This window comes from Euprymna scolopes, chromosome 20 (genome assembly GCF_053919585.1).
Source record: "Euprymna scolopes isolate OS-2025 chromosome 20, ASM5391958v1, whole genome shotgun sequence".
Classification (NCBI taxonomy): Eukaryota; Metazoa; Mollusca; class Cephalopoda; order Sepiida; family Sepiolidae; genus Euprymna; species Euprymna scolopes.
The window spans coordinates 47,931,943-47,950,395 of NC_136501.1; the positions used below are offsets into that span (position 1 = coordinate 47,931,943).

General features: G+C 33.4%; 1 protein-coding gene across 1 annotated transcript in view; it reads left to right on the forward strand.

Annotated features, from left to right (window-relative positions):
- Positions 1-18,453, forward strand: part of LOC145241419 (dnaJ homolog subfamily C member 8-like) — a 183,146-nt gene that overhangs the window by 149,636 nt on the left and 15,057 nt on the right. Inside the window, exons 4-7 of the mRNA XM_080104358.1 lie at positions 76-142; positions 3,540-3,634; positions 11,283-11,351; positions 18,250-18,341. Of these exons, the coding sequence (XP_079960484.1) occupies positions 76-142; positions 3,540-3,634; positions 11,283-11,351; positions 18,250-18,341 (323 nt within the window). The remainder of the gene's footprint in view (positions 1-75; positions 143-3,539; positions 3,635-11,282; positions 11,352-18,249; positions 18,342-18,453) is intronic.

Below are 18,453 nucleotides of genomic sequence, written 5' to 3' on the forward strand. Positions count from 1 at the left end.
GTTATGCATTTTATAAGGGTTTTTTTCCCCCCCTAGTTTCTTCCATTTTAATTTTTTATTTTTATTTCTTTGCAGATGTCCATATTAGTACATCCTGACAAAAATCAAGATGATAAAGAAAGAGCTCAGATATCTTTTGAAGGTGAGTCAAGTTGTTTTTAAATTTTATATTGACTGGCTTTCCTCTCCCTCTCTCTCTCCCCCTCTCTCTCTCTCTCATATAGCTTAAGTGCTGAAAGGACTCCTGCACGATGAGGAGTTTATAGTGAAGTTATGATTACACAATCTCACACCAAACTTCTCCTGACCAAACATTGCTCAAGAAGATGACTGCAGCAATGCTGGGATAAGCTGAGAATAGCTAGTGTTATTTCAGAATTTTCCTTTTAAATTAGTTTCCCTACAAAAGCTAGTTCACGCTACTACTTACTCCATAGTTGTGGTGAGGAGGGATGCATTCATACCTTTCTACCTGTAACGGAGAAGATGGCTTTGCAGTCACTTAAACTTGACAGATTAGGGTACCTCTATTATCCAGAGCAGTGATTCCCAATCTTTTATTTTTGATTCTCGTCCCTCAAGAAATTTCCCTCGAATCTGTCATCCCGTAAAATTTATATTGCATTCAAGAAGTTTTGCGAATTTCAACTGATACTTTATCAAAAGAAAATCCTAATTTTATTCTTTAATATAATTTTCATCATAAATTAATATTTAAATGAACCTTAAAATATGTCTTACTTGAAATAGCACTAATAGTTAAGTAGCAACAGATAGTATAAAGAATGCTTAGAAAATTTACCTTTTTCTAAATAATAGCAACAATAATCAAACATGGATTCAACAACAAAGCAAAGTTTGCGTGAACGTAGTCGGCATTCCATCTTTTTTTCTTGGGCATAATGAACGGCTTTGATGACAATCTGAAATAAAGGGATGAATATAAGTGCACAAATGAATGCATGCAACATATCTAAAATTATTAATTAGTTCCTATTTACAATGCCTCTCCACGGGACAGAGTTAGACACTAGGGTCGTTTTTTAACGTGGAGAAAAGGAACAAAAATTTTAAATTGTCCCAGTCGTGAAGGACTTCTCCTCCACTGACAGAGAACAAGAGATTGAAGTGCAGCATCTGAAGAACAGATACTACACTTTGATTTCGGCCCAATTAATTAACTAGTTGAATTTTAGTATTATATAGATGTCTGCCAATGTTGAGAGGCGGGACCTGGAAGCAGTAATGCGGGATCAGGATATCTAGCATGAGTGTGTGAACTCCACCATCTCGTCTACAGTATAAAAATGATAATGACGAGGCAGTGCTGCATCAGCTGATGTTTTAACTTGTTTAATACCGTTAATAACCACGTTCAGTTTAGGTCCTGAACTTGAAAACAAGAAGTTAGTATTTGTATTATTTTGATTAATTGGACAAGGGTGCAGCGACCAAAATGTTGTGCTAATAACACCCAAGATGAGAATAATTGTCCAATTAATCAAAATAATACAAACATTCACATCTCATTAAAAAAATTCAGAATTGCAAGAAGTTAGTACATTGCAAAAGAAAATGAGAAAAAACATAAAAGGGTCATGTGCAGCCAATACCTTATTTTTATCTGAACTTTTCTCGTGCTTTATTTATCTTAACCTATCTATCTTTTTTTTTTTTTTTTTTTTTTTTTTTTTTTACATGGGGGTCACCATTTATCAAGGCCTGAAGGCCACTCAGGGATAAGGGTTATTGCGTGTACAGTAATCAATGAGATAGTATTGTAGTAATCATTAGTATTGGGGTTTTTGATAGAATGTCTTACTTAAGGGGGTGGTTTGTCAGGAGTTTGTTTATGTTGGACTTGAAGACGTCCAAGTTTTAGTCAGGTGGGAAACAGGCAAGCGGCAGAGAGTTCCACTGGCGTGTAGTTCTAAGAAAGAAGCTTTGCTCATGGAATCTACGTTTGGATTTAGGCACAGATAAAGAGTGGGGAAAATTATTGACAGTAGTTTCAGCCAGACGGGTATTTCTCGTGAAAGATTGGCGAGGGGGGACGAGGGATTGGAGCTCAGACGAGCACCTGCCATGAAAATAACGATAAAACAAAGACAGGCTCGCACGAACTTTGTCTCTGTGTGTGAGTTTGTTCCCTATGGATTTCTAAGTGACTGTGCCGTTTTAGTTCACATAAATGTACTTAATGTATCTGGCAGTGTTCTTAGATAGATTTTGTATCAAATATTTTTATATCAATAATTGAAAACAATCAGATGAAAGAAGGAATAGGTGTGATTTAAATTAAAGTTAACGCTTTATTCAGCCTAATAGCACAGGTGCATTTGAGAAGCAGAAAGGCCAGCCATATAAAATTAACAGTAGGTTCTTTGATATGGCAAGGGAGCGTTCAAAATGTTTGTTTCTGTTTAGAGCACAATTGAACTATGATACTTGACTTTTGCATTTTAAATTTTAATTCAAGCTATTATTTAAAAGTAATTTTATAAAATCAACAGTTGGTTTTCTACAGTGCAATGTGGAGCTTCCTTCCTGTGCACTGTGATGGGTCCCCAACTAAAGCAGGTAATTAATTGATTTGATTAAAAAATGGATGATTTCACCAATTTTGATGACAATAAAATGTGGGAAGCTGAGACATTCGTTGATCCTCATTCAATCCCGGGTAACATTACGTCTCCCTGCTAATATATATACATAAATACCTACATAAATATACAAATATATATATATATATATATATATATATATATATATGTAATATCCATAGACATGTTTCGTGTTTCTACCATCCTCAGTATGCATGACTTAACTGTACTACCAGTCGAATGAGTCAAATCCCAGATCCAAGAATTATGAATCCTGCCTTCTTACTATAAGGCATCATGATGATTATGCTTCGAAATGCTTGTATTTTAAATGTAAACACAAGTAATAAGTAAAAACATTAATACATACAAGTAATAAGTATAGAGATAGATATACGTTAATATACAGTAATAATTAGTAATCAGTGTGGGCGACCGAAATATACATTTACAAATTACTTAGGACCTCTATCCAGTCATGGCTGACGGAACAAGAGCACGTTACCCCTGTGAAGTAAATAAAGTGTTACGCTCCAAATTCCGTCCAAATTCTCGAGTTCGACAGAAACATTCCAGAGTTCAACAAGATACACCTGAAGAACGTCGGAGGTTGTATCGACCGAAACGTTGTGAAAATCACACTCAAGATGAGAATAATAATACACACATGTAATGAGATTCATAAATATATCAAATTTATTTGATATTTAAATGGCTTTAAATTCTTTGAACAAATATTAGATATAAAGTCAGTGTGACCCTTTGTAGGGTATTTTATCCTGAATGATTCATGAAACCTGGTTACCATGAAAATGTAATCTTGCTTTAATGTGTGTGTGTAATACATCTCACACATCATATTTAAATATGAGTAATTATTGTTTTGATATATATGTGATTATCTGTTGATCTATAAGTGTTTTATTTCCTTGATAGCTGTAAATAAGGCTTACAAGACACTTGAGAATGAAGAAGGTTACAAAAGATGTCGAGAAATCATTGATGAGGCTATATCAAGAGTTGAGGAAATGGTAAGTACAAGTTCTTTTTTTTTTTTTTTTTTTTTTTTTTACTTGGAAGTCACTACTTATCAAGGCCTGACGGCCACTCGAGGATAAGGGAGGTAGTGTAGTAATCATTGATGGTGTAACTTGGGTAGAATTTGATTATTTATTGGGACAGCTCAACAAGAACTTGGTTTGCATTCGATTTGAAGGCTACCATGTTGTATTCAGCCGGGAAGCAAGCCAGCCAGCGGAACAGTGTTCCACAAGTAGGCAGTTCTAGTAAAGAAGCTTTGTTCATGGAATCTGCATTCAGATTTAGAGTTAGAGAGTGGGGGAAAATCGTACATAGTGATTGTAGCTAGTCGAGTGTTTCTTGTGAAAGTTTGGCAAGGCGGGGATCATAGATTAAAGTTGAGTTTTTATTGTATTGAACATTAATGTGATTTCACTGGCAAAGACTATAGCTGTTGATATGAGTTCAAAAAATATACTTCTTGAACTTACCACGCTGCCTTTTTCTTTTTTTTGTTTTGCCATGCAGGTTGGTTGGTTGCATTAAAGAAAATCAATGAACCAACATCACCTTCTGATGATAATAAGTCATCAATCAACTGGCAATCTTTCCATCTCATTTAACCCCTATCCTTCAGTAACTTTTGGCCTTGATAAATGGTTACTCATTAGTAAATAAAGAAGAAACATTCCATGATCAATGTTTCTGACAATTTTAATAATATAATATTCTTCATCGTTCAACTGACAGTATATCCATCTGATTAACTTTTATCCTTGAGTGATGTTTGTCCTTGATAAGTCATTTATTAGTTTAAAAAAAAAAAAGGGCTGTGATCAGAGGAAAATATGTACTCTTGCGAACAACTCTGTTAATTTTTTTTTATGGAAATCGCTTCCAGACGAGGCATGAAGCCACTTGATGTAAGAAGCTAAAAAAAAAAAAAAATCACTTCAATATTAAAAACTTGCCAACAATAAGTGCAATATGGATAGATTCTGATCCAGAAAACAGTAAATCTTCTCCCCTTTGTCAAAAACATCACGCATGAAATGTGAGGACTAAAGGACTCAAGAATTACAAGGCTATCAATAGTAAATATAACGTCCACTTTCAACTCTGCTTAGAATGGTCAAGTACTTAAATTAGGAGAACTCCTCATCAGTAGGATTGGTCAAAAACCTTTATCCTGCGAAAGCAAAGAAAACTTAAAATTGACAAGCTCGATCTGTAGGGACTGTATCAAGTTGATGGGAATTGGTTGAACTCATTCTGGGTTATAACGGCACCATAGACAAGGGCCATTCCAAAAGTAATGCTTCTTATTTTTTATTTCACCTGAATGGATCAGAGAGGATTGAAAATTGCATTGTTATGATGACTAAACTTATGCAGTCATGATCTGAAAGATTCATCTCTTTGTTACAGATATTGATGGTGTGAAACTCTAAGAAAGTGTCATGAGCATGTGTCAGCAGCAGAGATGCGTCATTGAATTCCTGGCAAAATAGTTCATTGAGAATGGTGTTGATAATGTAGAAAAATAAATTCTGGAGCACAAAAGGTTGCTATTTTAATAGTATTATACCATTTCCAGCTTCAACTTTACTTTTGGATTGACCCTCATATTAAGGCTTTGTATATTTATTTTCTTCTAAATAGATTTACTTATTGGCTTATATACGTACCACAGAGAGATCCATATCCTAGAAAACAAAATTTTGCCACTTGTAACACTTGGGTCAACCTTTCAGCTATCAGGATCGGTATGCCAGTCTCAACTCAATGGTCAGTTGATCTCTTTTAGTGATCATCCTCTCTGCTGCTTGCCTGTTTCCCACCTGACTACAACTTGGACGTCTTCAAGTCCAACATAAACAAACTCCTGACAAACCGCCCCCTTAAGTAAGACACTCTTTCTTCAATGAAATCTTTTTAATATTTCTTTATATAGCCCCTGATAGCTGGGAAACATGTCCAAATCATGCTGATCTCATTTTTCAAATAAGGTTGATGATCTGTTAATATTAAGCCTTAGGTGGTGTGGCCATGTACAGCATGCCACCTCTTATATCAACTCGATAGCCTTCGTGGCTACCTCAGGCACCATGGTGCATGGAAGACTAAGGGAAACATGGTGCATGGAAGACTAAGGGAAACATGATTTAAGTGCATATGAAGTGATTTGACTGCTCACAACATGACTGGTAGCAACACTTTAGATTGGACTACATGGAGAGTAGACGTGAGATGTTTTCTGGTGTTGCCTACTCCAGAGTTCTGGAGTTTTCGCAGCATCCTAAATACTAAAATCAGATGATGATGATCTGCGATATTTGCATTTCTTCATCTATCTCTCCAAGTTACTCGAAGGTTAGTTCTTAAACATTTAATTTTCAAAGACATTGAATTTTCACTTCAAACTTAACTTCCGTGATCTGATGAGAACTAGTGCATCATCGTGATTGTGCCATATATTTTTTTTTTTTTTTTTTTTTTTTTTTTTTTTACACGGTGGTCACCACTTATCAAGGCCCGGAAGCCACTCAGGGATAAGGGTTATTGCAAGTACAGTATGTTAGTGTGGAGATTTACTGAAGTGTTTACTTGAGGTGGCGGTTCATTAGGAATTTGGCATTAAATATCTATTATCTCTTTTTCATCCAAATCCTTAGGGCTACTTGTGTCATTGCCGTATAATGCTAGTGCCACAGTATGTTCTAGGACAGCACCTTGTAATCAAACTGAATTAAAAGTCTTTTTTGGTACATAAATTTTATTAAATAAACACAAATTAAAAAAAGGCAAGAAACAAAATCTTAGTTAACAGCAAACCAATGTGTGACTGCTGAGACAAAACTCGTACCCATTTTATGGGATTCAATTTGTCTTACATGAATAAAGAAACTCCACTTTAAATAACAAGGAACTTATTTTGTGAATTTCAATATAAACAAAATAATAATCCGAGGTGGAATAATCATATGAACAAAGATTCGGGTAACACATTAGGTTTATTGTACGAATAGTACACAATAAGAATGGAGTTTAATCCATCCATCTAGCGCGGCCACAGCTGAGATTGAACTTACTACACAAATTTTGTAGTATAATTCGAATAATGTCGGTAGCTGAATACTTGATGCTTCACCAGGGCTATCAACGTATTTTTTATCATGACGCCATCACTAGACGGGGTGCCTAGCACAGCTTAAGAGAGTCCCATCTACCCTTGAGAGAAGGATAGACCGCGCCAGTTTCTCAACCTGGTATTTTACCTCGCTTTCCCACATGGTCACCCATTTTGTACTGGCCAGGCTCAACATTGCTTAACTTCGGTGATCTGGCGAGAACCAGGGTGTCAACATGATTGTTCCGTATAAAGTTTATACGTATAAAGAGTTTAATGAAATATATATATATATATATATATATATATAGGACTATTTGAATAGTTTTCCCTGATTCCAATACAATTACTGATTCTAATTCTGATTCTTTATAAATCTCTAAATATTTAACTATAGAGTTATTTTTTCCTGATTACTGTGAAAATACATGTTAAATGTGTAGATATTTTCTCAAACGTTAAAAAACAAACTTGTGGAGATGATTTATAGATTTTTTAGCTTTACTTTAAATATTTATTTTAACATTGCCAACAGTGGAAGATTTTGTTTTAAATAAAATCCAAAAAAAAAAAAAAGAAAAAAAGACAATTAAAAACATCGTTTTTGGCATCGGAATATAAAAACAAATTTTTCTGATCCCAATTCCGATATCCCCAAAAGTTCTGATATTTCTGATTCTAGATTCTGATTAATCATCTCAGCATTAATATATATATATATATATATATATATATATATATGGAGGTCTTTTCTTTCTTCTCTTCCATCTGTGTTAAACTCTTTCCTTGATTTATTTATTTTTTTTTATCCTTCTTTTTTTCGGCGTCACTAATAACTAGCACCTAGCACCCCTCTAACGCTGTTAGCATTAGACTAGCAATACACATGAAAAAATTGAAATAGCTTGAAATATTTCAATATTGGTATGCATAGAAAGAGCTTGATGAGCTAAGAAAGAATCTTTTTAAATTTTTTAAATCTGATTAAAATTAAGGAAGTTATGGCTATTTTTGCACCTCACACGTTTGGATATTTTTCCCTCTTTAAGACCATATGCGTTTCGTCACATTTTTTACACTACTTTTTCAGTAAAAATGTCATATCTTTGTTAAAACACAAGACTAAGAAATGAAATTTACCATATAAGTGTATTTTTGTACAAGGAATCAGAATATGCAACTGAAAATCTCCCAAAGTTTATGGTTTCCAAATAATCTGCAGTAAATGTGCATAAATATGCAGCAATTCCTTAAAAATGCCATGTATCCATAAACAGAAAAGAAGTTGGAGAACTCTAAGTTGAATTGTAATGTGCTTTATGTACAAAAAACTTAAATCTAAACATAAGACCATTTAAAAATGAATATATTGCAATATTTGTTTGGTATTATTGTAGATTAACACCTTCTGTTTAACCCCACTCAACTCCTTCTGACCACCCCTCCAAAATGTGATTCTACCTTTTTAGGAAATTATGTATAAAATGCCATGAAAAACTTTAATGAAAGATAAACAAATTATTTTAGAATTGAATGTAAAATAATTTCCTATTACAGGTCATTCTAGCATTTTAGGGCAGTTAACTGTTTTTTTTTTCTATGGGAAAATATGCATGCTTTTTTTTTTTTTTTTTTTTTTAAGATGATTATGTGTAGTTTTAAGAGGGTTTCTATGCAATGAGAATATGGGGAGGGTTGCCATTCGGACTTTGAATTAATTGTAGGGCTAAGGAAAATTATGTGTGAACATACTGAAAACTTGACAGAGACAAAGCTAACAAAAACAATATTAGAGGGGGGAGCGGTTAGTTTCACAAAAATTTAATGTAAAATAATTCATCATTTTCTGGCCGTTCTAGCATTTTAGGACAGTTAACCAATTTATTTTTATGTGTATTTTTCTTTAAGGAAGGATCTATTTTTTGTTTGTTTGTTTTAGATGCTTGTATGTGGCTTACAGAGGTATTTTGTTGGGGGGGGGCTTGCCACTCGAACTTAGTGTTATTGTTAGGGTTAAAGAGTGTTTTAGGAGGAGACTTGCCACACATAATTTGTATTAGAGGTGAAGTTAAGAGCTTTTTTTCAAAAAGAGCGTTCAAAAATTTGTTGATTTCTATTTTCGAGGTTGAAGGTGTTAATTCCATAGGCCGTTTATACTACGCTGGAGCAGGTTGTAAAAATATCTTTCGCTTAATAAGTAGAAAAAAAATAACGAAATAAAAAGCTTCCTAATTGTAGTTTGATGTGTTTTCTAACTGCTTTTAAAATTTCAAGAATATTGATATAGATTTTGAGGGTTTGTATTACTATACACATAGATTCAAAAAAGTTGTCAAAAAAACAAATATATAACAAATAAATGTTATCAAAAGCAAGTTACTTTTCTACCTAACTGGATAATTTTTTAGTGTTTTTATTTAATGTAACATGTTTATTCAGCTTGAAAACAGTGTTTATCGATGTTTTGGAAAATTTAAAATGGCGCCCGACTCTCTTGAAACGGTAAGTTTGGGGAAAAGAGTTAAAAATAAAAAAGTAGACAAAATACTGCTAGAAACTCGCTCAATATATGTTACCGTGACATAGGCTGACATATATTCGGTGAGTTTTTAACAGTATTTTGTATAGTTTTTTTTTATTTTTAACTCCTTTTCTCAAACTTACCGTGTCAAAGAGAGTCGGGCCGGGCGCCATTTTTAATTTTCTACGGTAAACACTGTATTTTTTTCGAGCTGAATAAACATGTTACATTGAATAAAAACACAAAAAATATATCCAGTTTGGTAGAAAAGTAACTCATCTTGCCTTTGATAACATTTATTTGTTATATATTTGTTTTTTGACAACTTTTTCGAATCTATGTATAAACGAGATTTTGATACTTATTTTGATTTTGAAAAAAAAACATTTGTGGCTGTTCGCAGTAAAACATTGTTTTAATTCGCTGTTCAAAACTAATTTAAAGAATAAAAGTGCATGCAAGCTATATATCTACAAAAGTTTTTGTTTTTTTAACCATGTTTTTAAATTTGACGAGATTTGTGAGAAATTGCAACATATTTATAATGCCGAATTGGTTAGGATTGTTGTTATTATATATTCTGAAAACCGAATAGTTCTAAACTAATGTTATTCTGATAACAAAATAGCTCTAATTAAACATAAGAACATTTATATTCATATTTTCATGTTTTTCTTAATTCGTTCTTGAATAAAAATTAAAGAACGCGTGTTTGTTTACAACTGTGCTATCGCTGATTCTACAGGCTGGAGCTGCTGCTGCTGCTGCTTAAACTTCATTTGACCAAATTCGATTAAAAAGAAACAATTTTTTTTTCGTGTAGGTCCTTTTAAATTATCAATTACCGCGGTCCTACTCAACATAAAACAATACTTTTAATTGATAAAGATAGTAAAAAGATTGATTTACTTACTACTGGGTGTCCGAAGAATTTTTTTTTCAAAATGTTCAATACTCGTCATATTAAAGTCTTATTTTTAACACGACAAAAAAAGAAATGGTCAAAAATATTTCGGACACTTGACAGTATTAAGATTAACACCTCTTCTAATTGGTTCCCAAATTTCATGACGAAATTCTTCATACAATCACGGTACGGACCTTTAGAAAACAGGGGGGGTCATTACAAAACCTTACCGAAAACGCCATTTTATGACGTTCACATTTTTATCACTTTATTTGCTTAAAACTCTTAAAATATATAATGTACATTCATATTTATTAATTCATTTGAAAGTATATTCATTTCCGAACAAAACAGTAGTAATTTGAAGACTTGAAGTGCTTTGGTTTAAAAAATATGGCTATTTTAGTAGAACTACCTTGAAATCTGTGATTATCCAAAGCGTTTTTTCGTCCGTGTGTATTACTAATTAGACAGGTGCTAGGTTTATCTATTATAACAGAACTTTATTCATATGAGAAGAAACATCTTGTCGGGGGTTTTCGTTGAACGAGAAAAGCTGTTGAAGTTAGGGTTTTATTTTAATTTTTAGCTGTAAATAATTATTTTTATTTTTATGCAAGGAGAATTTCTCAAGAGACCTGTCACAGTTTGTGAATTTACGAATTAAGTCAAAATGGAGCAAATAATTGTGAAAAGATGTGTCTTGAGTGAATTAGGGTTAAGGATAGAGTGAGTCTAGTTTCTGATTAAAAACTAGAAGAAAAAGAAATAACCGAATCTAAGCTAAAGCTAAGTGGTTGACTATAGTCGAGAGCAATCTGGAGGCTCTTTTTTCATTAGCTGCTACATCGAGGTATAGGGGAGGGCGCCAATTCATTCCCAGAATTACTCCACTTGCCATTGATCTTCCTTTTATGATGCCAAGTGTTTATTTAACAAGAGATCATAAAGTTCCATTTTTTTTTGTAATCGTTTGATATGACTTTGCCAAGGATTGAACTCTGGTTTCCTTGTTCATTAGTGAACACGTTTAGCATTATGACAAATGATCCGGCATTAATTGAATCCAAACCTAATTTGAAATTCGATTTCTTTTAACAGAATAAACAGAAACGCAAACAAAACAAGAAAGAAGGCAAAATTGAAACTTTTGAAGAAGATTCACAAAAGGTAAGTATTTTTTACTACAAAGTTTAATCTCTTATTAACCCACTAGCAATAAAACCCGGTATTGCCTGGCAAAAATTAACTTACATATGACTTAAAATTCATACTATGGAATTTTTTCTCATACATATATATATATATTAGTGATGGGATGATTCCAAAATGTTTTCCGATACGATTCCGGATTCTGATTCTTTTAAAATTAATAAATATTTAATTTGTTTTATTTTAAAACAAAGCCAGATTGTATCAGTTCGTTGTTAGTGTACAACATACTACTTGAAAGTTTTCCTAAACAGTTGAAAATAGTCGACGATTGGTCGGCAAAATGAGAAAACAATGTAAGAACAAAATATTTAACAATGCTCCTACTATTGTTACGAACAAATTTCTAAATAATGTTACTATTTAGAAAACTATTTTTAACATGGGGAGGGCGTGGGTTTTATTAAGTATTCTGTGTCTTCTCTCTATAAATGAAGTTAAGATATTATTTTAATTATAAAAATTTGGTGGGTTATTAAATTGATTTGCTTTGCTGTAAACAAAAACGAGATGCAAATAATAATAATAATGACAAATTTTTAGATTAACACTCGGCTAAATCCCCATTCCAAAACGAAATATTACTTTTATACGTGATTATGTGTGAAACCCTTAAAAACTTTGACAGAAAGAAAAGCAATCATTTTATTATTTAGCTAGATAAATGTATAAAGATTCTTATAAAAATAAATTTTATTCATTTTTATTTATTAGAAAATTTTTTTCCTGGTACGCCACACAGATTAATCAAAAAGTTAATTTCAGTTCCATTGTTGGATTTTTAAAAATAATAAACATTTATATGTACTTTTATGTTTGTTTGCTAGATAAAAATGTAAAAATATTTTTTTTTTTCTGTAGAAATTTGTTTTTATGACGGAATAAAATCTGGTGGATTGAAATCTGACATGCTGGTGTCCCAAAAATAATTACCCAATGATTGATAGGCAAAATAAGAAAACTGTGTAGGGAGAGAATAGTTAATAAAGCCCCACACATGTCAAGAATGCGTTTCTACATAATAACATACTATTTAGAAAAGCATTCTTAACATTAGGAGTGATTTCTGTTAACTATTTAGTACCTTCCCTCTTTGAAAAAAAAATGTTCGTATTTTTTCTCACAATTATACACATTTTGTCGATTTGTGTTACTGTAAAAAAAAAAAGCAGATACTACTACTACTATTAATAATAATAATAATAATAGCATCAGCAATTGTATTAATCCCTTTAGCTAAATTTAGCACAATTATATGCATTTGGTTGATTATTAGATTGATTTGTGTTACTGTAAAAGAAAAACAAATTACAGATACTACTACTACTACTAATAATGATGATGATAATAATAGCAGCAGCAGCAGCAAATATATTAATCCCTTTAGCTAAATCACTTCCCCAAAATGGGATTCTACATTTTTAAATGATTATGTTGCGAAAGAAAAAAAACAAACAATTATTTAAAAATTTTGCACATAAAATTAACGTAAAATGATACTCATTTCCGGCCCATTCTTGCTTAATCGCCCAAAAATCGAAAATTAAACAAAATACTCGAACAGCATAACATTTTTGATCAATTGTTAACGTTTATTTATGTGTTTCTGCCAGCGTTTGTTTAATTGTTAATTTTGAACAGTTATCAATGGTCCTTCTACCAAGGTTATTGGGCAGCCATTTTTTAAATTCTAACTCAAGGAGGAGACACTAAATTTGTTTTAAACCAAAAACACACTTTAAAAGAAGTTTAAGCACATAAATTTATTCAGGTAGTATGAAGAGTCTTGCCTTTGGTAACATTTATTTATTGCATATTTGTTTATCATTTCTTTTCTTTTTCTGGTTATTACAATAATAAATGTACCAATCCCATTTTTCTTTTTGGGGAAGTTTAAATGTAGATATAATTTCCTTTTTAATTAAGAAAATCTTCAGAATGTTTTCTCTATGCATTACCGGAGATTTACATCCATATTTTTCACCTGTGTCCAAAGAAAAGTGCCATAAAACTTGAATTATTTTAGAAGAAGCCGATAACAGACACCACTAATGTACAGCTGGCGCCAACAAAATTTAAAAACCCCGTCCAGAGCATTTCAAACCTTTTAATAGTCAAATGAACTCCCTCGGATGGGGGCATATAGACATTTAGCGAATAGATGCAAAAAGTTTACAAAGAGTATAGGCAAGCTATCTCTTAATGAATGACCAATAAATAAAATAAATTAAATTCTGTGAATCAATGTTAAATTTGTAAATGAGATTTATAACCCATTCTGTGGCCCTTCTCAGTCTTATGTTGTAAATAAACAACTTCTCATAAAAAAAACAATTTGTGCTTTTTTTCATTTTTTTATTGTCAAAAACAAAAATTAAAAGAAAGAATCGTTTTGGAATCAGAAGTTAGATTATAATTTTTCCAATACCTCCAAAAGTTCCAATTCTTCTGATTTCCGATTCGGATTAATCGTCCCAACACTAATATATATATAAAACAATATAACGTCACAAATTAATGCTGCTGGGCGACTTTAACGCGAGAGTGGGGAAAGACCATAAACTCTGGAACTCTGTCATTGGGAAGCATGGACTTGGTAAATGCAACTCAAACAGCTGCTGTTAAGACTTTGCTCAGAATTTGAGCTATTCATTACCAACACTCAGTTCCAGCTCCCAAATAGATTTAAGGCCACATGGAAACATCCTCGATCTCAGCATTGGCACCTTCTAGACTGTCATCGTCCGCCACAAAGATAAAAAGGATATCCATATCACTAAATCAGCACTAAGTGTAGATGACTGTTGGACTGACCACCGTCTGGTCATCACGCGTGCTAAATATACCACCAGAAAGAAGCCCAAATTTGAATTAAAACAGCAATCTCGGAAAAAATATAACCTCTCAAAACTTCACCTAACAGAGGTAAAAACAAAATACCAACACACCATCGAACAACAACTTCATATAAACCCAACCAATTCTTGCAACCTGGAAGAAGAATGGTTGTCAATCAGTAAGATCATTAATGAATCAGCCAAAGTCACAGTTGGTTTAAAGAAAAAGAAAAATCAAGACTGGTTTGATGAAAACTGTGCTGAAATTAATCAACTCATTCAAAAAAAGATAAACGCTCGCCATGCTCATAAACAAGACCCTCGAAGCCGGCATTAAACCAACATCTACAGAAACCGCAAAAGACAGTGTCAATCAAAATTACGGGAACTAGAAAACAAATGGTGGCAGCTGAAAGCTTTAGAATTGGAGGGTTTTGCAGAAGCTTGCAACCTTAGAAATTTCCATGTCGGTGTAAAACAAATTTTTGGTCTCATTAGATCCTCCATCGAAACACTCCTTGCAGCAGACAATGCCACCATCCTCAACGATCCACAATCAATTCTGGATCGTTGGAAGGAGCATTTTGCCACTCTGCTCAATAAAGAATCTTCTGCAGATGAGGACTTTCTCAAAATGGTCGCAGAGTACCCAGCACAATTATGGATGAATGCACCACCATCATTTACAGAATTTCTAATTGCGATGGAGCAAATGAAAGTAAATAAAGCCCCAAGGCCTGATAATATCCCTTTCGAACTTATCCACCATAGTGGACAACATCTGAAAACAAGACTATTTCACTCTCATTCTTAAGATGTGGGAAGAACGTCAAGTACCAAAGGATCTGAAAGCCGCAGTAATAGTAACCATCTTCAAAAAGGGTGACCGAAAATCATGTGGCAATTACCGTGGGATTGCCCTTTTGTCCATAATGGGAAAAATCTTTGCCCGCATACTACTGAATCGCTTGCTGCAAGTCACGGAATCCGTCCTCCCAGAATCTCAGTGCAGCTTCCATGCCTCTCGGGGAACAATAAATATGATTTTCTGTGCGAGACAGCTGAAGGATAAAACCAGGGAACAACAGAAACCCCTCTATCTTGTATTTTATGACCTGCAAAAAGCATTCGATAGCGTTCCAAGAGATGCAATGTGGAAGGTTCTCAAGTAATTTGGTTGCCCAATCCACTTTGTAGAACGTATCCAGGCACTGTATGAAGGCATGTCAGGATATGTATTGCACCAAGGCAAGGAAACAAAAAAGTTTCCAGTTACCTGTGGACTAAAACAAGGTTGTGTCCTTGCACCTACCGTTTTTTCCTTATATCTTGCTGCAATGCTGCACAAACTTTCCCCAAATAACCCGGGGGTGGACATTAGGTACCGTTATGATGGGGGACTTTTCAAGCCTGCTAGACTAAAATCTCAAAGCGTTGTGAAATTCCAACACATCACAGAGCTTTAATATGCACATGACATGGTCCTTAGCCATTCCAAGGAAGACATTCAGAGATCCGTAAACAACTTCACGGCAGCCTACCATCACTTCGGACTCTCTGTTAATATTGGTAAGACAAAAGTGTTAGTACAACCAGTATCCAATACCATCTTACAGGAGACGCAAGCATTCATATAAATGACACTCCTCTTGAGCAAGTAGATCACTTTCCATATCTCGGTAACATAATATCAGGAAAGTGCTCAAATGAGAATGAAATAGAAAGCCGAATGGGCCTCACCTATGGAGCTTTCGGTAAACTCATGAAGTGCGTCTTCAATAATAAACATCTTTCAATAAAAACTAAACTCATGGTATACCACGTGATTGTTATACATACGCTTCTGTATGTGCCTGAGACCTGAACTGTATACCAAAGTGATCTCATTAAACTCAAAAAATTCCGCCAACAAAACCTTCGAGCTATATTGAACATCAAATGGTATGACTATGTAACCAACACAAGCGTTCCTGAGAGAGCAAACAGCTGCAGTATTGAGGCCACCACTGTGAGGCACAGACTCCCTTGGTTGGGGCATATCCTCAGAATGGATGAAAACATACTCCCTCGACAAACCCTGTACTCTGAGCTAGCCACAGGAAAAAGACCTATCGGTCGCCCTCTACTGCGATATAAGGACCAACTCAAATCCACCCTAAAAAAACACCGGATTTGATCTTCACATTTGGGAAACATCTCAGGATCGGTACCTGTGGCGCCAATCCATCATACATATTACCAAAGGATACGAGGCAGAAAGAAGAAAACTGGTGGAGATCAAGAGGCAGGCAAGAAAAAATCGTGCTGAACAACAACGCCCCCTGCCAATCATTGCTTGCCTTCTCTGCCCATGCAAATTTCACGCTCAGATTGGTCTGAGACGGCATCTGCGATCCAAACACTGAGGGAAGAGGAAACTGAAATTCTCGGATACGAGAAATCGGCCGCCGCCGATATATATATATATATATATATATATATATATATATATATATATATATATATATATATATATATATATATATATATATATATTCTTACATTTTTTTATTAGTGAATTTTTACTAGCATACAAGTCTGTTTCATATAGAAATTTCTATTAACTTTTTTTCTACCTACAATCTGCACTGCTATTCATCTTTATTCGTATTTAATGTCTTCTCTACATGTTGGCATGTGTTGGACGACCTTTAAAAATTGATCTCCAAACCAACCTATCTCTGGTCAAGCCTTTATTTATCCATCTTCCTCTCAAATTCATCCTTATCACTTCTTTCACTATTTTCTTTTGATCTTCATCTGCCTACTAACTCTGTCACTTCTACATTTACTAACCCAAGCATTCTCATGCATTTTTTTTATACATGACCATACCATCAAAGTCTCCTGTTCTGTGCATCTATTGCCCAAATTTAATCCCCCTCTGAGGTCATCAGATCTAAACTTTTCCATTTCCATCTATGGTAGCACATCCGATTCTCTCCTCCTCCTTTTGTTTCTTCAAGATGGGTTAGCAAGACACTCGGTTCTCGCTTCCTCAAAATTTGATTTTCTTAAAACAAAAAAACTACTTTATCAATTTATGTGATTTGTGGAATATAAAATTTTCGTTCTGTAATGAGTATGGGCATTATAACGATTTTTCTTCCATTTTTTGGGTTTTTTTTTTTTTTATCGAGGAGTTCTGAACATAAATCAGTATTTCTTAATAACAAAGATAATTTTTGTGAAATAGTTTTTTTTTTCTTTAATCCAGTAAATAGTAAAGAATTTTCCAATTATTTCAGTCTGAGTAATGAAGAAAAAAAATGGTATATCATAATATCTCTATATAAAGCTAGATATGTTTGTATGTACATGATTCACTTTTAAACTAATTAACTAATCATTAGAATACATCTGTTAAGCTTAAGGGTGCATAATGTGAGCTATATTTGGTTTAATTTAGTTTTCTGCAACGGCAGCAAAGATGGAATCGAAACCTTTTGTGAAAAATCAGTTACTTCTGATCTTTTGTGAAAAATCAGTTACTTCTGATCTTTTGTGAAAAATCAGTTACTTCTGATCTTTTGTGAAAAATCAGTTACTTCTGATCTTTTGTGAAGTAAAAACAAGTATGAAAACATCAATTAATAAATTATCCCCATATTTCAGTTTCTTTGGAGTACTTTGAAAAGTAGAGCCACCCATTCGTAAAATCCAAATACTTTTTGTTTGCATTAAATTTGATCCAAAATTGTTAAATACCAATTAAAATTCCTTGAATTTCAGTTCATTCTTAAGACCTCTTGAGTTTAAGTTTTAAATTTTAGAATAATAATAATCTTAGATATACGGTTGAGTATCATTATTCGTTGATTTTAATCTTTGCAATGAGACATAAAAGTAGTGCAAAGTGTGGGATTAATTTTACTCGTCTTAAGGTTTTTTTTTTTAAAGCGAGTATATAAAAGCGTTATATCTTAGTTGTCTATGATTCTATTGTGATGTTTATAATTTTTCTTAATTATTTCCCTTAGAACAAGCACGCAGTATATGTGCAGACGTGCAAACTGTTTGCAGATTTGGAACGGTTGCGTCAGGAAAAAGAAGCAAAAGAAATGCATGAACGGTGAGTTATTTTCAATAATTTCTAATGACATTTTTATGCAATTTGACTGGATTCTAAGTAGATAAGATTTGCGAGTTTTGTTTTTTTTTTTGTCTTTTTTATTTACTTTTTT